At 40.3% G+C, this 24,548-nt stretch overlaps 2 protein-coding genes across 3 annotated transcripts; one reads left to right on the top strand and one right to left on the bottom strand.

Moving 5' to 3' along the window:
- Positions 1-5,339: 5,339 nt before the first annotated feature.
- LOC147311223 (general transcription factor II-I repeat domain-containing protein 2B-like) lies at positions 5,340-7,914 on the top strand. The gene is made up of 3 exons (XM_086265633.1): positions 5,340-5,353; positions 5,586-5,855; positions 6,765-7,914. The coding sequence occupies exons 1-3, from the start codon at positions 5,340-5,342 to the stop codon at positions 7,912-7,914; spliced, it is 1,434 nt and encodes a 477-aa protein (XP_086121759.1).
- A 4,085-nt stretch (positions 7,915-11,999) lies between these two features.
- Positions 12,000-22,866, bottom strand: LOC147311222 (CD209 antigen-like protein C). 2 transcript variants are annotated; one of them, XM_086266256.1, is made up of 6 exons: positions 22,571-22,866; positions 22,370-22,471; positions 22,167-22,271; positions 21,439-21,581; positions 13,200-13,303; positions 12,000-12,831 (listed from the first exon to the last, which is right to left on the bottom strand). In XM_086266256.1, exons 1-6 carry the CDS (start codon positions 22,629-22,631, stop codon positions 12,681-12,683), a joined length of 666 nt encoding a protein of 221 aa, XP_086122382.1. In that variant the 5' UTR covers positions 22,632-22,866; the 3' UTR covers positions 12,000-12,680. The 2 variants fall into 2 exon arrangements, with proteins under 2 accessions (XP_086122382.1, XP_086122381.1); XM_086266255.1 differs by having other exon boundaries at positions 22,370-22,866.
- Between the last annotated feature and the right edge of the window lie 1,682 nt (positions 22,867-24,548).

Genomic DNA, 24,548 nt, shown 5'->3' with positions numbered 1-24,548 from the left:
GCACAGCCCCGCCCTCCAGCACTATCAGCAGCAGGAGCAGCAGCAACACCTTAACAACAACATTGTACCCATCAGGTAAAACATAGGCTACATTTGCTTTGCCTTGTTGCCCATATTAGATTCTTGATGAATGTGTGTTGTTGTTATTCAGCCTGGTTCAATGTGCCCCTTTTTAGCTTTGAGCACTCTCCCCTTTAAACGTCTCTGCACGGTCCTGATAATTGATTAATCTAAATTGCTCATAGGTGTGAATGTGGGAGTGAATGTGAGAGCAATTGGTTGTCTATGGCTGTGTCCCTCCGTGTTAGCCCTGCGACAGACTGGCCACCTGTCCAGGGTGTACCCCGCCTCTCACTCTAAGACAGCTGGGATAGGCTCCAGCACCTGCATCCTCCAGCATCCTGAAAAGGATAAGCGGAAACAAATGGATGGATGAATGGATGGGTGGATGGATTACTTAATAATGTAAATATTAAGATGAGATTATGCCCTTTGTAGGGGACCCCAAGGATGCCCAAATTTCATTATGTTAATATTAGCGAACATAGGCTAGATTGCTAGATATTGAAATCTATTTTAGCTTTCTGAGCCATATTGCTTCTTGCCATCCAAGGAGTTAATATACTTTGTGAATTCAGTTTGTTAAAGTTTCCTATTAATTGTTTATCTACAGTACATTTATTGACAGTGTGTTGAAGCACAGAACCAAACAGAATAAATTATGTTTAATTCCTTTTTTTCCCCCCAATCTTGGACATATTTGTTTAAAGAAGAAAGAGTACAAGTCAAATGAAAGAGTCGATATTTAATTAGAAAAATTTTTTATGAAAATGATTGCACTTGATTTCCAACTATTTTCAGTTGTGGATGATAAAGGATTCAGAAAGTTTATTCACTGAATCCTATGTATGCAATTCTAGGCAGGAAAACACTGTCCCAAAAAATCATCCCAGGCCTACATGAAAATATGTTTTGCATATTTTAATTTATATTTTATTGTGTTGTGGTTTGCCGTGTTTTGTTTCACCTTAAATTTGTGTAAAAGGAAAACATTTAAAATTTAAATAGTTAAAAGTTGAATTATAAATAGTTGTTTTTTGTATTTTATAATTTATTTTTTACATTAGTAAAATTAGTATTACTAATACATTAGTATTAGTAATACTAATACTAATACCCCCCCCCACCACCACCACCTTTTCAGGGTGGGGGGGAAGTGGAATGGATGGATGGATGGATAATAATAATAATAATAATAATAATAATAATAATAACTCTATTTATAAAGCGCTTTCAAACAAAGTGCTGTACAACTAAAGAGATAAATCAAATAAAAGCGATACATAGCAATACAGGTAAAAGACTCAATACAAGTTAAAAACAATAAAAACAACAATAAAAATTTAAATGGTTATGTTTCACAGAATTTGTTTTAAAACAATGTAAATAATTTACTTAAACCCTGTGAACCCAAATACACCTGATGAGCAATAAAAACAAAACAAGATAACAAATTAAAACAAGCATATACCAAAACAGGAATGAGGTTAATCAACGACTGAAATGACAGCATGGTTTACAAGGCAGAGACAGAGCATGTCATAAATAGCATTCTACCAATACAAGTCACCACACATCAAAACCACACATTGGCCTATATGTAAGGCATGCAAAACAACATTTTGTGGGCAAAACCACCTTTCATTGTTTATACCGTTACAAAAAAAAAAAAAATTATTGGCCCATAAAAATGAAAAATCATTTGCCCGGTGGGCTGATGGCCAGTCCAGCTATTGTCGTGCCATGAGTTAACCCGTTGGCACGTGTGCCTAGGGTTGCCGACCCCTGGTCTAGACGCTGGTGGTGGTGAAGACAAAGACTGAGGTTTGGAAGTTCTGACTAAGGTGTCTGTGAGGTGAAGATGGGGAAGAGGTGGGCTGCATGAATGAGATTCTGAAAGAGAGAATGATGGAGAGCGCAAATTTAAACTATGAAAATTGGCAGCTGATTAATTCAAAAAAGGCAGGCAAGAAGGTGATTGGGCTAGAAAAATTATGACATTAATGAGATTGCAAATGTTGAAACAAGGTTGTGATGTGGAGAATAGAAACACCCAGGAAAGCCGGAAGATGACATTTACAGCTTTTTCTTATTGAACTTGGGCATATGCTTCATTTAAACCCCTGAAAGTGGCAGTGTCTCTCCCAGAGCTCCAGTTTGGTGACATCTATGTGTATCTTGTAGAGAACTACTGCCAGAATGGAAGATTTCAAAGTATGGACAGCTACATGTATTTTCTATCTGGATTTGTAAATAATGCTGTCATGTCAGAGATGGACAACGAGAAACTGTTCACCATTAAAGCAAAGGCAAGCACTACATAACGTCATGTCGCAATGGTAACGTTGACTGAGGGTTTTTTTCCCCCAGTGTCAGGTAAATCATTTCTATAGTGTAAAGTAGCATCAAGTTGGCCTGAAGTCAGGGTTAGCAGAGATGTTCACATGTTGGTGCTATACTATATGCCCTTTTGGCAGCTGTAAATAAATGTAAATTACACTGGAGGAGAAAGGACTGCAGTACTGTTTTTTGCATGTCCCAGGAGCTGTGACATCAAATGAAAACTATGAATTGCCATCCCTACTCATTAGGGGTGCAACGATACACAAAATTCACAGTTCGGTTCGATACTTTGGTGTCACGGTTCGATATTTTTTCGATACAAAAAAATGTTTATGCATTTTAATTTGTCATTTATTAAAATTATAAATATATATTTTAACTCAAAAGTACAGTTTTTAAATTTAATGTTGCTGAAACAACAAAATAATAATAAAAAAATCTATCTAATCGAGAAATCACTCATCTTTGGAAAAGAGAGTTTATTACAGAGAAATGGCTCTTTCCAAAATAAGAGCTATACTATACGCTTCTTCTGGGGTATATTCTCAGCAGCATATTAAACATATCAGGTCCTCATAAGGAGAATCATGTGCTAACGGTTGTCTAAATGACTCAGGTAAAGTTTGTAGCATGCGTGCTTGTTGTTTTTGTCTGCTTCCACTTGTCTTTGCATGAGGATGATGTCGGCGTAAATGTGCAGTCATATTCGTTGTGTTCCCACTAGTGCTGTCAGCGTTAATCTCGTTAAAATGACATTAACGCCATAACGCAGCAAATCTCTGTTAACAAGTTACCGCGGATCGCCCTGCGCATGGGGCTGGACGGCGTCAACACGTTAACAAGCTAACTGCGCTAACGCACTAGTTCCCACCAATTAAGCATTGCGTAGCACATCCGACATACTGTTTTACTTTTGTCCTTGATGCGCTTACCTTCAGGGTCATACTTCACATCATGGGTCTGTAGCTCTGTCACCGTTTTAGGGAACATATTTAGTTTTAAAGTATTTAGAACATATTTAGTTTTAAAGTAAGTTTCCGGGCTTTTCCTGTCATGGTCTCCGTGCCTGCCCGGTCGGCCCCACAAGGCTACAATTGCTGTTGCTGTTTTCTCCCTCTCTGCCTGGGCGGAGCTCACTGTGGGCTCCCGCCCTTGGCCCACACACACACCTGACAACACTCACCCATCATCACCGGGAGCACTATTTGAGGCTGGAACACAGATCCTCTCGTCGCTGGATGATTGTACCCCTAACGTTAGTGTTCGCACAGCTCTTGTGCTTCATATCCGTGACTTGTGATTAGTTGGTGACCTGCCTTCTCGTCTGCTTCAGATCTCCCCCCCCCCGGACCTGCGACCTCCCTGCTGCGGGAAAGTGTGTGAGTGTGAGCGAAGAAGACGTGAGCGAGTTACCCTGTGATTCCCCCCGGAGTTTTGAATCCCTTCACTGTACATATATTGCACTGCACTGTAAATAAACCACACCTTGTAGATACCTTACCGCTCTGCGTTTGAATCCCTGTACCAGATCGTGACATTTCCTGCCTTTCTGGAGGGATTATATTTCACTAAAAAACGATCTAATATGCATGTCCACATAATAATGATTATAATTATAATATTTAAAAACACGCTGTATTTTAAAGAACATACATTAAGAAACAGATTATATTACATTTATATTTTAAATAAGACAAAATGCTGATTTTTACAGCAGCAAAATTATTGTATCTCTACAGTTTAAAAATGTAATAAGCTTTCTCCCTGCACAGAGTGGATAGTGAAACAAATGGAATCATCATAAATACATTATTTCATATTTATTACTTTTTCCCCTTCATTGCTTTATTATTGTAGCTCTAGTAATAAATAATAAGGGAAGGATTCTGGATCAGTACCATGATGGAAACTTGGTATATACAGTATTCTGAAGAAGGTCTAAAATGTCACTGTGTGTGCATGTGTGTGTTTTATGTATATGGATTTTTAAATTATTACTCATGATATATCATTGTCCAGACATGGCTGGTAAGGACATGAGGAGGAAACAGTAGGAGCTGTGTGAGGCTACTAAAGGTAGTGGATCCCTCAGCAGCTGGATTACAAAGAGCACAGGTAACATTAACACATGTACCAGTTGTTGGAGAGGTATTCCAGTATAAACAAAAATAATAAGCACAACTGAAATTTTTGCTTCTATAACAATTTTTCTGTCATTTTATTATAGATTAAGTGTAAGAGTTGTTAAGTGTGGATAATTAAATAATAGTTTATTGCAATAGCAAGTTGTGCCTTGTTCTCAGATAGACAGCAAGTGGAGAGTGATATATGAAATGATGGGATGGAAGGAAGAAGAGAAGCAAAGAGTGATTCACAGTCTAGTTTATTTCTCAGTTTTTTGTTGCCTTATGGTTCCAAGCGCTGTCACCAATCTTTGCATTTTGTTATTATCTCATGACACTTGTTTAATCAGCTACCATCTCTCCTATGGAGTTTTTAATGTCTACAGTCTCAGATCAGCACAGCCCCGCCCTCCAGCACTATCAGCAGCAGGAGCAGCAGCAACACCTTAACAGCAACATTGTACCCATCAGGTAAAACATCGGCTACGTTTGCTTTGCCTTGTTGCCCATATTAGATTCTTGATGAATGTGTGTTGTTGTTATTCAGCCTGGCTCAATGTGCCCCTTTTTAGCTTTGAGCACTCGCCCCTTTAAACGTCTCTGCACGGCCCTGAATGTAGACATCTGTTACTATTGCCTTGTGTTAGCAGCTATGCTGTAGGAATAAGTAAGTAGTAGCCTGGCTCCACAGGAAATTCCTCATTTCTAAGTTGTTTCAGTTATTGTGGAGAGTTAATGTTCCCAAAGATTTTACCTGATGGAGTTACTAAGTTAGCATACGAATCAGTTCTTGTTTATAAAGACTGCGTACACATGGCGGCCTTTGAGTGAGCAATTGTGTCAACTAGAGTGTGGTGTTGCCTCAAATGAGGGAATTGGCCTAAACTGATTATGATTCTTTATGCCATCCTGTTTGTTATTACTCTAAGCCAGGGGTGGGCAAACTACGGCCCGTTGGGCTTTTTATTCCGATTGGTGTGTCTCATCCATGCCATGAAGTCGAGGGGCAGGGCACGCAGTGTGAAGTTACTCTAATTATGTACTCTGTGACCATGGCAGACCCGATGACACATTCATGCTTTTAAGCATCTATTTATTTGGACACACAGAGCTGCAGCTTCCAAGCCCCACCACATACCCCTATCGCCCGACTGACGCTGGGAGCCATCTGGCAGAATCTACTCCATCCCTCCCTCCCCCCGCGAGCGGGAGAGGAGAGGGAATCAGCCCGGACTGTTGGCGGCCACCGGGCCCTGGTCAAGCGACGGGGAGATATGAGTTCATTTGGCCGTCCCCGAATTCAGCGGCGCTGGTGAAGCTTGTCTGGAGGTTGGCTGCGTGGCAGGTAGATGTGCCACGGCTGGCACGGTCGTGAGCCCCAGCTCACAGGCGGCTGGGTAGATGTGCACCAGCCTCTGGTGGGGGTGAAGCCGGTCTGGCGAGCTCACCGATCTCAAGCTTGGCACAAGCCATGCCCCGCCACATACGCATTTGTGCTGTGAAAACTGTACAAGCCCGGGCTACTCTCTGTTGTTCTGCTCTGAACCTGTCTGCAACAAAGAGTGGGCCAAAGTAAAGAAAAGTTGACAGTGAGTGCCGAGTGTTTATGAAGGAATGGACAACTAAATACTTTTTCACAGAAGTTCGGTCAAAGGCTGTATGTCTTATTTGCCAAGAAACAGTTGCGGTTTTTAAGGAATACAACATCAGCCATCACTTTTCCACTAAGCATGCAAATTATGCTAACAACCTGTCGACGCAAGAACGAATGACTACCACTCAGAGATTAGCAGCTAGTTTGCAGGCTCAGCAAAACACCTTTATCCGACAAACTACCATCCAAGAATCAAGCACAAAAGCAAGTTATTTACTGGCATTCAAATTAGCAAAGGCCAGCAAGCCATTCTCTGACGGGGAGTTTCTCAAAGAGTGCATGGTAGAGACAGCAGGTGTCTTGTGTCCTGAGAGCAAGAACAAATTTGAAAAAATTAGCTTATCACGCAGGACAGTGACTCGCTGTGTTGAGCTAATTGACGAAGACTTAATTAGCAAGCTAAACAAAAAAGCGGAGTCATTTACATTATATTCCTCGGCACTGGATGAAAGTAATGACATAAAAGACACTGCTCAGCTTTTAATTTTTATCAGAGGGATTAATGGTAATTTTGAGATAACGGAGGAGTTTTTGGCCATGGAATCCCTAATGGGGAAAACGAGGTGAGAGGACTTGTATCACAGCGTGTCGGAGGCCACCAAGAGGCACAACCTACCTTGGAGTACACTCGCCAACGTCACCACAGATGGATCGCCAAATCTGACTGGAAAAAAAGTCAGGTTGCTCAAAAGAATCCAGGACAGGGTAAAAGAGGACAACCCTGTGCAGGAGGTAATTTTTTTACACTGCATAATCCACCAGGAAGCACTGTGCAAATCTGTATTGCACCTTGATCACATAGTGAAGCCAGTTGTAAAATGCATTAACTTTATTAGAGCAAGGGGACTTCAGCATCGTCAGTTTATTAAGTTTCTTGAAGAAATTGACGCTGATCACCAGGACTTGCTTTACCACTCCAATGTCCGCTGGTTAAGTTTGGGGAAAGCATGTCAACGAGTGTGGGAGCTCAGAAAGGAGATTGTCTCATTTTTGGAGCTACTTAAGAAAGATGGTGTTTTTCCTGAGCTGAGTGACACAGATTGGCTTTGTGATTTAGCTTTTGCTGTGGACATACTGGCACACATGAATGAGCTGAACGTGAAGCTGCAAGGGAAAGACCAGTTTGTACATGAAATGTACACAAACATCAGGGCCTTTAAAACCAAGCTGGTTTTATTCTCAAAACAAATGTCACATAAGTCGTTCGCTCATTTTCCCACACTGGCTATGCTGAAAGAGGCACCTCAACATGTGAAAAAATACAGGAAATCACTGGATGACCTCCATGAGGAATTCTGCTGTCGGTTCTCTGATTTTGGGAAAATTGAAAAGCCACTTCACCTGTTGTCATGTCCATTCACACAAGACCCTGAAACAGCGCCACAGGAGTTGCAGTTGGAACTGATTGATTTGCAATGTGACACTGTCTTAAAGGAGAAGTTCAACTCTCTTAAACTGGATAAGTTTTATGCATCATTAAACGCAGCCAAATTTCCAAAGATCCAGAAGATGTCACAGAGGATGCTGGTGTTGTTTGGCTCTACGTATGTATGTGAACAGACTTTCAGTGTGATGAACAACAACAAAGCATCCCACAGACCCCAGTTGAGTGATGAACACCTCAGATCTGTTCTGAGAATTGCCACAACAAATCTAACACCAGATTTCGACGCACTGACAAAAAAAAGGGTGATCAACAACACTGTTCCCACTAAAAGTGAATGTAAGTATTAACACTATAATGCCTTCTTAATGTTTTTCTTTGATATGTATGCATCTGGTGCTGTCCTGGCCCGTTTTGTAAATTTTAAAATTCAGTGTGGCCCCTGAGCCAAAAAGTTTGCCCACCCCTGCTCTAAGCTCTGTTTCTGGTATCTGGATCTGTTCTTTTGTAATCTGGTATGGTGTTCTCTGTAATACTGAAGTATGAGAAATGCTAAACAAGCAAGAGAGATGTTTATGTTATTTCTTATTTGTATTAATTACAGAACCACATCCTTACTTGCCAGCGAGAGTGTGTTTGATATGGGCTCGTGGCAAATAAAGTTCTTCCACTCTGACATCATTCCCCATCTCTGACCGGACGTTATTACCAGGGAACAGTACCGAATCACGTTTCAGAGATAGTGGTCCAGGGCGTCCGCTATAACAAGTAAATTAGATTACTTTATGAATAAAAGAATTAAAATAACACAGGTAGCACCACATCCTTTTTCGCATCAGAAGGAGCTTTTGTTATTTTATGGTTTTCATTCCATTTGTTCATTTAACAGTGAAAATAGCAGAGGCCCACTTGTGATAAGATTCTACATGCATGCATACAACTAGTCTCAGGAGTGATCTTGGTATACTAAGTTGAGAAAGTGGTATTACTATTATTAAAGTGATATGATTAAAATATGTGATTAATACATCAGAAAAGAAATCTGCCACCACACAGTGCAATGTCCAATATTAAACAGCGACTGGGTGATTTAGGTTCCTCACAGAAGTGTAACCTCACAAATCTAGGTGTTATTTTTGATGAAGCTTTTTCTCTGGAGTGAAACTTAAATCAGATAGTAAGAACCTGCTTTTTTCATTCGAGGAACATCTCAAAACTTAGATCTATGGTGTCAACAACTGAACTTGAGGTGATAATCCATGTTTTTGTCTCTACAAGACTCCACTCCCTCCAAGGTTTGGAGGCCTATCTCCCCCTACCACCACTTCCCCTGCCAGTAGCGGACTCCCTCAGACATCGGTGCGTTGGTGGTTCTTTGTGTCTGGGGATGGGCGTCCAGGTACACACCGGCTCACTTGGCGGCCTCTTATCGGGGCCTGGAGCCTGGGGCTCGCTCGGGCCACTTCGGAGGTGGGGTGCCCCCGGCCTCTCGGCCTGGGGCTCGGTCACTCAGGCACGGCTGGCTGCCGGCGGAGCTCACGGGCGCGTCACTGCAACTCCCCCTGGCTTCTGCTCCGCGGTTGCTGAGTGAGCCCTCATCTGGGACTCTCCTCAGCTCTTTCCGGGACAGTTGCGCGGCTGCCCCTCTGTTGGTCTTCCTTGGTCTCTTGTGTTCTGGGGGCCTCTGGATGTCTGGAGTTTTGATCTCCTCCATACCTGCTTCATGCCCTGGAGGACGGGGCTGTGGCCCCCCCACACCCTCTAGCAGATCATTACATGAAGGAACCATTTAAAAAAACAAGCGCGTCCATGCTCACAGGTGTACACACGGGTGATCACACCCACAAACTACACCCTTTTTGGCTCCTACCTCAAAGCACACTGTGTTCTGTTGATCTTATGTGCTGCACAATAATGTTTAATATTTAGTATTTACTGTCATATTCCCATATATCATTGTGATGCTGTTTATTCTATTACTCTTGTTCTCTTCTGCTTGTTTTCTTTTTTCTTTCTCAGCAGGTGATCCAGGTGATCAATAGATGCATTTTTTTCATTTTTTTTTTCTGCTCATTCTGTTGGTTTTTGTTTTTTGCCCTTCTCCCCCGTCCCTCTTCTCAGCTGTTTCTCTTTCCCTCTTTCTTTCTCCCCTTCTTTCCTCCAGTCAAGTCTGTCCCGTATTCAGCAAGTGAAAATAAAATAAACAATAAAAGGTGAATCAAATGGACCATTATGGCAAGGCTGGGATGGTCAATTTGGTAAAGTAAATCCATTGGGCATCTTTCTTTGCCTTTAGACAATAATTCTGATGGCAAAAGAGCCAAACGGGACAGGCAAAAAAAAAAATACAAGACTCCACTATTGTAATAGTCTGTTTCTGTCTAAACAAGAAAAGGCTAGCTCGTCTACTGGTTGTTCAAAACTCTGCAGCGAGACTGACTCGCTCAAACAAAGGAGCTCATATTTAAGTCCCATTTTAAAGTCGCTACACTGGCTACCAATCAGATTTAGGTTCCATTTTAAAATTCTAGTTTTAACTTTTAGAGCACTACAGGGGCAGGCTACTCCCTATATTGCTTATCTGACTTGTATACATACCCCTTCTCGTAGCCTGAAGTCATCAAATCAAAATCTTTTAGCTGTCCCCCACACTCATTTTAGAACTCGAGGGGACCGATCTTTCCAAGCTGTTGCACCCAGACTGTGGAATGCACTTCCTCTATTTCTACAGCACCTGGACTCGGTAGAGACCTTCAAAAAGCAGCTAAAGACAATTTTATTTCAAAAAGCTTTTAATTAGACCAGGGATTTTATGATGTATTTATGATTGTATTGTTTTTTTGTTGCCTCTCTTGTTATGCACTTTGTGACATCTGTCTGTGAAAAGTGCTATATAAATAAACTTTTACTTCCTCACTTTGCGCAGTGGTAAACCAGATATGGTTTACCTTGAAATTGAAATTATTAAACAGTATGTGTGCTATCTTGTAAAAATTAAGGTATGATGGTACAAATGAGCAAAATAGATTATTTAGACAAAAACCACGATTTTGCAGTAATTACTAGGTTGTGATGTTATGGTATTTTTAGCATATTTTGCAGAAAAATATTTTTGCAGTAAAATTTTTTAATATCTAAATATTATGCCAAAAATGAAAGTTATATATTGCTTCTTGATTCATGACAATTAATTGTTTCCAATAGAGAGACATGCATTTTGGAGCAGGCGGTCTATTGCTGTTGCCATTTGGCAGTTTTTCATTGTAATTCTTACACACAAACAAAAGAAAATGGAAGAAAATCCATTAATTAAATCAATTTTATTATACTGGTTATACCAGTGGTTTTTCAAACTTTGTAAGAGCTAAACATCAGATTAATTCAGTTCTAATTATACACTGCCAAATCACAGTAACAATCTCCTGAAGGCACTTTATATTGTAAAGTAAAGACCTTACAAGAGCAAAGGTTTGCTGCGGATTCTTTTTTTGTCTTTCAACTTAAGAAGTGCGCTGTGTTGGTCTAATGCGTGTGTGAAATGACATTAAGGTTCCAGGAAGTGATGCAAGATAATGCTAAAATATTTTCAGAAATATTAAAAAATGATTCATTATCAAAGTATTCTAAACTATAAACACATACATATAGTATTGTGCAAAAATCTTGGGTGACCTCACATTTCTTTATATTTTGAAAGGAAAATGGAAAATCTGTTAATTTACTGAAACAAGTCCAAACATACATAGTAATACACCATGTAAAGCAAAACTAGAATCTGACTGATTATAATGATGTTGAAAAGTAACATTTGGTATGGCAATGACTGCTCTTTAAGCAGCCTAAACTCTCTTAAACTTTCATGTAATTTATTTAAGTAGTCTTCAGGAATAGTTTAGATTACTTGAAGGATTTTCCTATTGCCTGTAACGATGATCCCACACTGTATTGTGCTCTGAGGCTAATCGTGACTGATATGGCATGCTGTTACTACAATAACAGTGTGTTTGGGGTCACTGTCAAAAAAACAACTTGTTGCCAGTCAAATGCTTTCCAAATGGCATTACCTGGTGGACAGAAATCTGACGGTACTTTACCATGTTTACACTTCCCTCAGTGTTGACAAATTCCTCAACACCACTGGCTGAAATGTAGCCCCAATTCATGACAAAGCCTCCACCATGTTTTACAGATAGCTGTAGACATTCACTGTTGTAGCTCTCCCCTGAATTAAATTTGGTTTCATCACTCTACTATACATACCACCACATATTTTAACTACAAACAGTAGATAGTAGATAGATCAATGGAAGGGCCAGATATAAGATATCTATATGTGACACATACTCCTTTGCATCTTTCCTTGACCACATAACAGTTTCCACTAATGTCAAGGAACAATAATTTTTTAAAAAGGAGGCACGAGTTAACTTTTTGGAATATTCAACCAAGACTGCCAGAACTATGTATGCACTGATGGCTGATCTGGGGAGTGACAAACAGGAGGGAAACAAGACACTGGTGAAAGTAACACAGATGAGAACAGCCGCAAAAACAGGTGAAAACAGAATCAAGAAGTAAAACTAATACCGGACGCAAATGGAAAAGAGGAAACATGCAAACGAGAAGTAACACAGGCATGAATATAAACACTCAATAACACAGAAATCAAATGGAGAAAGGAACAGAGAAAAACTGCAGGAAATAAAGCTACCTCTCAAACTACCTAATAAAAATCAATATTTGAAACAAATGTGACACAACTGAAAGAATAAAGTAAAATAAATTTTTTAAAGACTCAATAATAGTGTCAAAATAAAACAATTTATTGACATAACAATGAAATCAAAACAGGATTTCTTCTAAATACAAAACTCAGAACTGCAAAGCTGGAATAAAAATACAAAAATAAACAGAAAACATAACCACCTATATTTAGCTCTGCTTGTTTTGTATAATGATATTCCTCTGACAGTCTCCACTGAAAGGAAAAATGCACATCAGCTACAACAAAATACATACAGCTACAACTCATCATTACAGAATACAACTAACCGAAATTAAAATATAGATTTATAATCAAAGCTTAAACACAAAAACATTTATGAATAGATGATCTTTAAGAAACTGTACAGTGGTTTGGTGTTTTTTCACATATCCACTTCAGAGAAGTTGAACAGGAAAGATCATTCCAGGACTTCTTATCTTTTCTGACATGTACACAGTCTTCTTTTCCACCACTATCATCAGGTTGAGCTTCTGCCCAGTACCTACCAAACCAGTAACAATAACATCAGCTTATTTTTTATCAAGTTTAAATTCAGATGTTTGGTGTGGGTATGGAGGGTTTCATAGGAAAATTTCATATGACAACCATTTTCTTTTAAGGACATAGCATTTGTTAAACAGGTCTTTACAAAGTATACAGGCAGACAAACCCAGCAGGACATCAGGTGTGATATAATATCTTGTTTTGACTAAGGTTGCCAAAACAAGTCATCATTTAGCTTTAAGCATTTGGCCTTGTAGTTTGGCTCAACCCACTAATATGTTGACTCACCAATGAGGCATTGATGTGTAGGTTATCAAATAGATTAAATTTACTGAAAGTAATAACTTAACCAAAGTGAAGACTTACGTCAAACTTAGTGGAGTTCCATCTACCCATTTCCATGTTCCCTCCTGTTCTTTGTCATTCAAACCAATCCAAGCTTCTTCTGTGGTGATTGTAGAGAGGAAGTTCTGTTTAACATGAAGAAAAAACATGCTATTTTAGTCTTGAACCACAATTTTAGCCTATGTAGTTTATTCCAACTTTATCAGGCATCTCTTTTAAAAATGCCAAACCAGCAATAATTAAAACTTTGAGTTTTCTCGCTACATGTTTCTTGCAACATTCTTCCTCAGCTCTAAATATCAATTTTCTTAAAAGCTCATATATTAAGAAAATATTAGTTATAACTGTTGGGGTTATCTCTGTTTCATCTGTATTATTGTAGTACAATATAAAGCGCTTTGAGGCAACTGTTGTTGTGATTTGGTGCTATATAAATAAAATGTAATTGTCACGGCTGGGGCAGCAGTCGTGTGATGTAGTGAAGGAGGACCCAAGTTGCAGACAACGGCGGTGATGCGAGTGAGTTTATTTACGGTGAACGATAATGAACTGAAGTGAGGATAAAACTAAAAAACTAAAACTAGTGAACAAACCTGAAATCATGCAAAATACAGGAAAACAGCACGGAGAATGTAGGGCAGAGATACACAGAATAACACAGACGGAGCGACGTCGAGCCGAGGCAAACACACTATAAATACACATCAGGTAATGAGGAAATGACACGCAGGGTGGACACAGCTAAAACTAATGGGCATAACGAGATTTCCTGTTTTACCTTCAAAGTAAAACAGGAAATTCATAGACTGTTTTACAAACACAAACTCAGAGATACGAACAGAACACCGGGGAAGGACACAGGTACGAATAACAGAACACTAAACACAAAAACCAAAATCCTAGGAACTAAGAAAACAAGAATTAACCCGAAACATAAGATGACACCAATATTAATCACAAAATGCTGGGTTTAACCCTTTAAGACCTACCATAGAACCAAGTGGGCCAGAGCTTATATTATATTTTTACATGTTGTAGTGCCATTGTTGGGAGCATTTCAAGTTGTTATACAGCAATACAACCATTGTAAATAACCCTGAATGCCTTTCCTTGCACCTTATTTTGGCACTCATTGCTGTTTTCTACTACCAACTTCCTGTTCGTGTGTAGAAGCTTTTATTTTGATGGGACGATTTCCTGTAAAACTGTTTTTGGCGCAGTTTTCAGCGGCAGTCGCGGGAGTTTTGAAATGTGATGGCTTAACGGAGCCTATGGTGATTTCTTTTGTCATTAGCAGCCCCCTTGATAGAGGCACAAGGTATGGTTATGATATAAATGAGGACACGTTTAGATGTTTTTGTGACAGTCGCTACATTTGTTAAATGTTACGTTGAAACGAACTTCATGTTATAAGGTTTACGATTGTAAGAGTGTGGATTATTTTGCTTACACGCTGTTTCTATGTATACATCCCCAGCTCTTACGGTGAGATTGATGGTTTACTGCCATTAAACCTTCAAAACGTCATCAGTAAAGTGTCATCCTTCATTCGGGGGGGTTCGCTACAGTAAGAGCTTACCTCCGGGAGCAGTAAGAGCTTGCCTCCGGGAGCAGTAAGAGCTTGCTTCCGGGAGCAACGAGAGAGAGAGCTTCCTGCGATCGGAACGGTAACGGCACGGCACGGAGCAGCAAGCTACAGCAACGGTCCGGTAACAAGCAATTGCTCTCAAAATGGAAAATATAGAGGGAGGTCAGTTAAACGAAAAGGAACAACGAAAGGAATTAACATGTGAAGCTGATGAAACAGCTAATGAAACGTTCCCAAGGCCATCAGAACGGCCCAGTGTGCCCACGGAGAAAATGCTCTTATATCAAAGGGATGAACAGAATAAAAGACAGAAGAAACTGCTAACCATTTATGAACATTGGAAAGGCCAGGTCAGAGTATACAGAGAAGACCTGAAAAATGATTTATCAGATTCACGGTTAGCAGAAATGGCTGATGATATTGAAAGGACAGTAAATGATATGACAAAAGCATACAGTGAATATAGAGAGCGTAATGAACCATCCCATGTCATAAGGCGCAAAATGGACTCTTGTGAATCAGTGACAAAGGACATTATGAAAATCATATCTGAGCGTTTAGCAGCTCTAGATGAGTATGATGCAGATAGAGAAAGGCAGCGCCTCCATCAGCTCTTAGCTTATGAACATGCTAAGTCCATATTTGGTACTGCATCACAGTCAAGTTACCAATCTGAAGCAAGCATTGCAGCCAAAAGAATCGATGCTGCTGCAGAATTAGCTGCAAAAGAAGCTCAGTATAAAAATCACACAAGAGGAAATAAAACAAAAACAAAAAATAAGAGAAATGGAAGAGAAACACAGGAGGGAATTGGATGCACAAAGGTCTGAACTAGAGCGTTTACAAGCAGAAAAGGAAAGGCAAGCAGCACGTGCAAAATTAGAGATTTATGACAAAGAGTTTAAAGTTGATATGGACAGTCAGTTAATGTTACAGAGCAATGGGATGTCTGTTATCAACCAAAGCTTTGAACAACCAGCCTCAGAGCTCTCTACAGGTTCATATCACCCGCATGTGGAACAATATGCATCCATCCCTGTCGATAATCCTCTACAACAACTGCAATCACAAATTGTCACTCCATCGCCTCCCACAGATGTATTGCAGCTGGCTAAAGCTATTCAAGGCAGCATAGCAGTAAGCAGAATTCCAGTGCCTGTGCCCATCGTGTTCAGCGGAGATCCCATCACCTACATCGAATGGAAGGCTTCCTTCATCTCACTGGTGGGCCACAAAGGTATATCTCCAGCTGAAAAACTGCATTTGTTAAAAAGGTATATCACTGGTCCTGCTCTTAAGTGTCTTGAGGGCATGTTCTACCGCAGTGATGAAGAGGCATACAAAGATGCATGGAAAAGACTTGACCAACGCTACGGTCAGCCATTTGTTGTTCAAAGGGCATTCAGAGACAAACTGTCAAAGTGGCCTAAAATCCACTCAAAAGATGCAGAAGATCTACGGACCTTTTCTGATTTTCTCACAACCTGTCTGCAAGCAACACCACATGTAAAGGGCTTAGAGATACTAAGTGACTGTGAGGAAAACCAAAAGTTATTGCATAAGATTCCAGAATGGCTTGCCACACGTTGGAACCGTCAAGTCACAGTTGCTCTCATGAAAGGCAAAGATTTTCCCTCTTTCAAGGATTTTGCAGAGTTTGTAGCACTCGAGGCAGAAATTGCATGTAATCCTGTGACTTCTTCATATGCACTCTATTCATGCAGCTCATCCTTGGAGAAAAGGTACATAAGGGAGACCAAACCAAACAGATCTGTGACTCAAGTCTTCACTACACAAGCCACAGTACAAGGAGAAAAAACTAAGTCAAATGACACAAGGTTAAAGGTGGCCTGCATGTTCTGCAAAGATGAAAGTCATCAGTTGTCAAAGTGCCCAAGCTTCTCAGAGAAGTCACTAGACCACAAACGGACATTTGTGAAGGAAAATAAACTGTGCTACGGGTGCTTAAAGGTGGGCCACAATGCCAGAGACTGTCGTCATCGCCACAAATGTGACACTTGCAAAGGACGACACCCCACCTGTTTGCACAATGAGAGTCACATGGCAAATGAAAGGCCTCAGAGCTCTACAAACGTCGCTTCAACCACAGAAAATGACACCATGGCAGCCACAGCTCTGAATGTTACTAAGGTGGGTCAATCAGGTAGTACCTCCATGATTGTTCCTGTGTGGGTTTCCACTACTCAGAGTCCATCTAAAGAGCAGCTTGTGTACGCTTTATTAGACACACAAAGTGACAACACATTTGTCAGTGAGGAGATAACTAACCAGTTACAAGCAGCATCCCATCCAGTTAAGCTAAAACTAACCACGATGCTGGGAGTTCACATGACAGTCAAAAGTCAGAGAGTAGCAGGGTTACGTGTGAGAGGTTATAATTCAGATGTTCACATTGACCTTCCACCCTCCTACACAAAGGACTACATCCCATTTAACTATGACAACATACCCACAAATGAAACTGCAAGGCAATGCCCCCATCTGTCAGAGATCGCTGATCAGATACCCCCTCTCCTGAGTTGTGATGTTGGACTACTCATTGGATTTAACTGTCCCAGAACTCTAGCTCCAAAACAGGTTCTACTCGGAAAAGACAATGAGCCATTTGCCATACAGACAGACCTAGGGTGGAGCATTGTTGGTGGCTCATCAGAGTCAAATGAAACTGAAACAAGTCTGCGCCGTAGGGTCATGGTAAAGGAAATGCCTGTTGTAACACCAATGGACATGATCAATGTTCTTCAATCGGATTTCAAGGACACAAAGGCACGTGACAAAACGGTCTCACAAGAGGATCTCGTTTTTCTGGAAAAACTTAAGGAAGGGATAAAGAAAAACGAACAAGGACACTGTGACATGCCTCTTCCATTCAAGCAAAGGCCAAACTTACCAGACAACAAAAGGCTTGCAGAGATCAGACTGGAACACTTAAGGAGAAGGTTGAACAAGAATGAGAACTACAAAAATGAACTGCCCACAGCACAACCTGTCGAGCTGGATCTGACCATAGGAGATCCAGAAGTCAGAAAAGTACAGCCAATGTTAACTAAAGTCACAGACACTGTAAGTCTTGCTGAATGTCTAAGTAAGTTCTCCTCCTGGTCCAAAGCAATTAAGGCTGTAGCACGTCTCATAAGAAGGGCTAGACACATCAAGTCAAATGCATCAGCTACAGTGAGTGAGCAGAAAAATGCTGAACTTGTGACCATTCGACATGTACAAAGTCAAGCGTATGAACAGGAAATAAAACAGCTGAAGAAAGGAGAACAGCTCCCACATCATAACAAACTGTTTAAACTGGACATTTTCATGGATACAGATGGTCTCCTCAAGTTGGGAGGGAGACTCCAGCATGCAACGAGTGACACCTTCAAACACCCGATCGTGATCCCAAAAGAACATTGTGCAGCCAAACTCATAATATCTCACTGTCATGACAAAGTAAAACACCAAGGAAAGGGATTCACCATAAATGAAATCAGATCCAGTGGCTACTGGATTCCTGGAATGAGTAAAACAGTTGCCTCATTCATCCGACAATGTGTGATCTGCCGCAGACTCCGCAAAGCTCCAGAGGGTCAGAGGATGAGTGACCTACCTCCACATCGCTTAGAGCCCTCTCCTCCCTTCACACACTGCGGCATGGACTGTTTTGGTCCATTTGTGACAACAGAGGGAAGAAAACAACACAAACAGTACGGACTCCTACTTACTTGCTTTTGTTCTCGTGCCATTCACATTGAGTTCTTAGAGGACTTGTCTACTGATGCATTTATTAATGCATTAAAATGTTTCATTTCAATCAGAGGTGCAGTTCGACACATCCAATGTGACCAGGGAACGAACTTTGTTGGTGCTCAGAATGAGTTTAAAGCAGCTTTAAATGAGCTAGACACTCAGAGACTAAATACATACTTGACTGAAAAACAATGTGACTTTGTGATGAACGCACCCCATGCTAGTCATGCAGGGGGAGTGTGGGAACGTCAGATAAAGACTGTCAGAAGTGTGCTGAATACCACTCTGTCACTGGCTCATGACAGACTCAATGATGCTTCATTACGGACGTTATTCTACGAAGCCATGGCTATAGTCAATAGCAGACCCCTGACTATAGATAACTTGAACAGCCCCAACAGCCTAGAACCGCTCACGCCCAATCATCTGCTGCACATGAAATCCAATGCACCGTTGCCCCCACCTGGTGCCTTTTCAAATGAGGACCTGTACAGCAAGTTCCTTGCAGAGCAGTTCTGGAGCCGCTGGAGACGAGAATACATTCACAACATCATTTCAAGGCAAAAGTAGCACTCACCAAAGAGGAATCTAAAAGTAGGTGATGTTGTGTTGGAAATGGATGAACTGGCACCCAGAGGGGAATGGAGACTTGCAAGAGTTGTAGAGACTGTCAGTGGAAAAGATGGACTTGTGCGAAGGGTAAAGATCTCACTTGGAGAAAAGAGACTCAATAATAAAGGTCAACGCTCTACTAAACTATCAGTTGTTGAGTGTCCAGTACAAAAACTTGTATTGTTGTTAGAAAGTTCCTAAGGTAACTCCTACATGGGTTATTTTGTTTGGGAAAATTATTCATTTTGGTTCTTATGTAAACCAATTATTCGTAATTTTGGTGGGAGTGTAAATAACCCTGAATGCGTTTCCTTGCACCCTATTTTGGCACTCATTGCTGTTTTCTACTACCAACTTCCTGTTCGTGTATAGAAGCTTTTACTTTGGTGGGACGATTTCCTGTAAAACTGTTTTTGGCGCAGTTTTCAGCGGCAGTCGCGGGAGTTTTGAAATGTGATGGCTTAACGGAGCCTATGGAGATTTCTTTTGTCATTAGCAGCCCCCTTGATAGAGGCACAAGGTATGGTTATGATATAAATGAGGACACGTTTAGATGTTTTTGTGACAGTCGCTACATTTGTTAAATGTTACGTTGAAACGAACTTCATGTTATAAGGTTTACGATTGTAAGAGTGTGGATTATTTTGCTTACACGCTGTTTCAATGTATACATCCCCAGCTCTTATGGTGAGATTGATGGTTTACTGCCATTAAACCTTCAAAACGTCATCAGTAAAGTGTCATCCTTCATTCGGGGGGGGGGGGGTCCGCTACACCCATTATAACCCAAATTTTAATAATATGTGTATAGGCTCATAAGGCCCTGATGGTAAAAAACTACATTTCCGCAAATGACGTCACTTCCGGTTTCGGGCAGGTCATGGCGGACATGCGATAGTTCGCGCTGATGGATGAAGATAGTGTTACAAACAGAATCAGAATCAGAATCAGAATACTTTATTGATCCCTGGGGGAAATTATTTTTTGTTACAGTGCTCCATTTTAAACCAACATTAAGACAAGACAGACAATACGCTAACTAAGAATAGTACAATATATACATATATATACATACATACATACATAAGTCACTTATAAATAAATATTTGGAAAAGAAACATGTGTAGTTGTAGCAGCAAACAGTGTGTTAAGTGGATGCGTTGTACAGGGAGATGGCCACAGGCAGGAATGATTTCCTGTGTCGTTCAGTGGTGCTTTTCGGTAATCTCAGTCTCTCACTGAACGAGCTCCTGTGACTGACCAACATGTCATGGAGTGGGTGGGAGGTGTTATCCAACATTGTCTTTATCTTGGACAGCATCCGCCTCTCCGACACCACCTTGAGGGAGTCCAGCTCCATCCCCACAACATTGCTGGCCTTACGGATCAGTTTATTAAGTCTGTTGGCATCTGCGACCCTCAGCCTGCTCCCCCAGCATGCAACAGCATAGAGGATCGCACTGGCCACCACAGACTCATAGAAAATCCTCAGCATTTTCTGGCAGATGTTGAAGGACCTCAGTCGCCTCAAAAAATAGAGATGACTCTGGCCCTTCCTGTAAAGTGCTGTGGTGTTTTTAGCCCAGTCCAGTTTATTGTCAATGTGTACTCCAAGGTATTTATAGTCCTCCACAATGTCAACACTGACCCCCTGGATTGAAACAGGGGTCAAGTGTTTCCTGGTCTTCCTGAAGTCCACGATCAGTTCCTTGGTCTTTGCCACGTTGAGCTGCAGATGATTCTGCTCACACCACGTGACAAAGGAGTCGACCACAGCTTACTAGAGCCAGCTATGGCAGAACAGACCCCACACCCAGCACAGGCCCGACAAAGCCAGGGGAGCCAGGACCTGCCAATCAGCCACCGGGAGTGAACCAGTAAACACCCAAGCAACCAGACACAGAGAACCCTCAATGTCTACATGTAAAATTGAGAGTTGGGCACTAGCACCAGTGGTAAAATTGAGAGGTGGGCACCAGCACCATTTCATTTTCTTATCGTTGCCCAAAATTATACCGGTATTACCGTGAACGGTATGATATGGCCCAGCCCTAGTGCCCACCCCCAAGGACCTATATGTAAGTGTCATGATAGTGTAAGTATTTTTTTTTACACTAAGATACAATTATAGTTGTGTCAGGGTTTCCTGTGTAGATATGTGCTAAGTTGAAGACTGAAAGGTTGATAGAAATGCTTAATTTCTATTGAATACTGGGCAAAGCTATCTACATAAAATAATAGGAATATTAACTTCAATATTCATTTACAAAACAATAACTCACACATACATAAAAACTGTACCTGTTCTTCAGGGAAGTCAATAACCACCAGATATGTTCCTCTGTCTCTGCAGTCCTTTACGGCTGCATCCCAGGAACCAGAGCTTTCAGACAGGAGATAGCAGCTATGGTTGAACCTGGTCCATCCCGCAGGACATTTTTTATCTGGAAGAAATTACCAACAAGTAATTTTTCAGCAAGTTAGTGAATTATCTTTTAGGAACTTTATAACAATGCTTATTTGATCTCTGTTTAACACACTGTACTTTGTTTGTTTGTGTGATCACTTTGTTGATGAAAGCTGGACCAGATACACTGATGTGCTTTTTCATTAGCCAAATGAGACTTCCCACAAATATAATGCCTGCATACTTGGATGCATATTCTCCTGCCTCTTTGTAGTGCTGTTTAAGTGCTGAAGCACACCAAAAGGCTGTCTAATAAAGGCAAACTAATGTCTTTAAAGTGACACGTTTATGTATATTTGATCGGAAATAATTTTTCTTCTTGTCTAAAGCAAAGTGGGAGATCAATATGTTACTGCAGCCAAAATATGAAAAGCAACACCGAAAATACACCTGAACTAAATCTAAATAATGGGGAAGCAAAACAAAATATAAGACTAGATCTACTTGTTGTGGATTCTTTTTTCTTGTTTTATTGCCTTTTTTTTTTTTTTTTTTTTAAATAAGGTTTATGTGTGTTTGTAAGTTTTTTTAAAAACACACAACAACTCATACAATGACTCACTTTGGTTGAACAAAAAATGCAGTCCCTCCAATTCTTTAGTCTTTTCAGTGAGATTGGCTTGAAGCAGGTCTCTCTCATCAGTCATGGAAGAAAGCCTGTGACTCACTGCAGAAACATTTGCATTTAGGTCTCTCTCCTCACTCATTAAGAAAAAGAGAAGCTTGTGATCATTAGAACTGATATCAATGACCAACACAACTCACAGAGGAAACCAAGAGTAATAAGTCCAGCCAACAGGAAAACACTCAGCAGGCTTAGAGACAGAATAATAACCAAATACAAACTGCTCTTAGAGCTCCTTTGACCTGAAAAGAAAGGAAAAATAAACAAAATAGAGAACCTAATAAAATGTGCAACAGTTAAAACACCTCTGCTTTTTCCAGTTTCTGCCACTTCTTTCTTACCTGTGCGATTTGTTGCATGTGTTGGGTTGTCATGTTTCAGATTGACATAAATTTCCTCCATTGCATGAAAGGATGTTGATCATTTATGAGAGCTCTGCAGTGCAGAACATGTAAAATGTAAAAAGCCTCAAAGGTTTCAGTTATACTTTTTTTTTAGTATCAGAGGAAGTAACCTATTGAATATGTGGTTTTGCAGCTATGCTACCACTGAAACTTGTGATGGCCAATTATTTTTTGGGCACTGTTAGTTACCTTCCGTGTAGCCTTCCTGTTCTCACTAGGGGCCCCTGCGTACCCCAACCTGTTCTGCAATGTGTGCCTTTTCTATTTTTTTTTTTTGTATACTATATCCCTCTTGATTGTATATGTTTGTTATTTATTCCTGTTGTCTTACTATTTATACTTTATTCCAGCCCAGCTGGTGTGGCGCACCCACAATTTTGTTGTACATGTACATTGGCAATCCGGTGTTGTGCCAAAAAGTGATTGCCTGGCAAAAAGTGATTTCCAATGTTTTCGTGTGTTTTTTATGTGTAATATCGTTACGTATGCTGCTAAATATACTTTGGTGAACAGTTATTACAAAGGTGTTATATATAAAATTTTAAAAAATTACCTGTTTCTCAAGTATCTTTGTAACTGTGTTATTGTACTTACATTATAATCAATCAGCTCCCTATTGTCCACTTAAAATATGTTTACAGAACTATTTTTGCATTTGTTGCAATTTAAGCTGTACTCTTGGCCAGATTACTCTTAAAAGAGACATTTTTTAAAGTCAACAATAATTTTTTTTAACTGCATAAATAAAGGATACACAAAAGTCACTGCCAAAAACTGATTGCGGCTTCTACCTTGTTACAGGAATGTTGTTTGTTGCTCAAGATGACGTGATATCATTCATGAAGGATACATGTGACATATGTTTCACATATTATAGACCAACAAGTTATTTATAGCAGTGTAAATACAAGCAATCAGTTTTTGGCAAATACCAGAAATCAATTTTTGGCAGAAAATCTCTTTTTGGCACAACACCGGTCTTTAAGTGATGACGTGACAAATCCGGCTTTTGTGTTTTTAACATATTTTAATGCTTTGTATCTTGTTATATTTAATCTCCAAAAGCCCCTACAAATAGTCAGTGATCACTGTCGGCCTCTCTCGGTTTTCATTACCGCTATTCATTTTAAAGCTCAGTTTTTAAACCCTTACGATGTAACTAGAGCCCAGCCCATGCAGCAGTACCGTATTTACCGCACTATAAGGCGCACTTAACATCCTTTAATTTTCTCAAAAATCGGCAGTGAGCCTTATCTATGAATTCTGGCTGTGTTTACTGACCTCGAGCTGATTTTATGTGGTACACGGCGCTCAAAAATCTGTCAAAAAATGTTTTAGTAGGACTTTGCTAAGCTACGAAGCTGCACCGCTTGATGAATTGTCTGAGCGTTATGGCTACCGTAGTCAGGAGCCTCGCGGCTCATAGTAATCTGGGTCCAAAACTCCGTCCGCGTCAGGTCCGAAACAAACACTGTGTAAATTCTTTCATCTTTAATAAAATGATCAGTGTTGCTGCTTTACCAGGTGTATCAATTAAGTTTAACATCCAGGCATCCATGAAAACAGAATTTAGAAGTTAGCAGGAAGTTAGTAGATAGTTAGCTCGCTGGTTTCGCTAGTTACCTTAACATGATATATCATGTTCTGACTGAGAGATTTCTGGAGAAAAAATAAAATGTACAGCTCTGCTATCACTTCCAACATGAATGAGAGAGAAAACTACACAATAGTAACGTTTGTAGGATTACTGAAGTTGGGCTAGATTGTACATAATAGGGGTGGGTTTTAATAATCGATTCATCGATTAAAATCGATTCTGGCTTGAATAAAGTGATATTGATTCATTAAAATCCTGAATCGATTTTTTTTTTTAAATATAAATGTATTTTGCCCAAAATTCCAGAATCTCAGGTGA

Source organism: Aulonocara sp. 'chitande type north' Nkhata Bay, linkage group LG16, assembly GCF_057382095.1.
Source record: "Aulonocara sp. 'chitande type north' Nkhata Bay isolate Kocher_YH1m ecotype deep benthic linkage group LG16, A_spYH_male_GT1.1, whole genome shotgun sequence".
NCBI classification, from domain to species: domain Eukaryota; kingdom Metazoa; phylum Chordata; class Actinopteri; order Cichliformes; family Cichlidae; genus Aulonocara; species Aulonocara sp. 'chitande type north' Nkhata Bay.
Note: the sequence above shows the minus strand (reverse complement) of the source record. Positions and strands in the feature narration are given on the sequence as shown.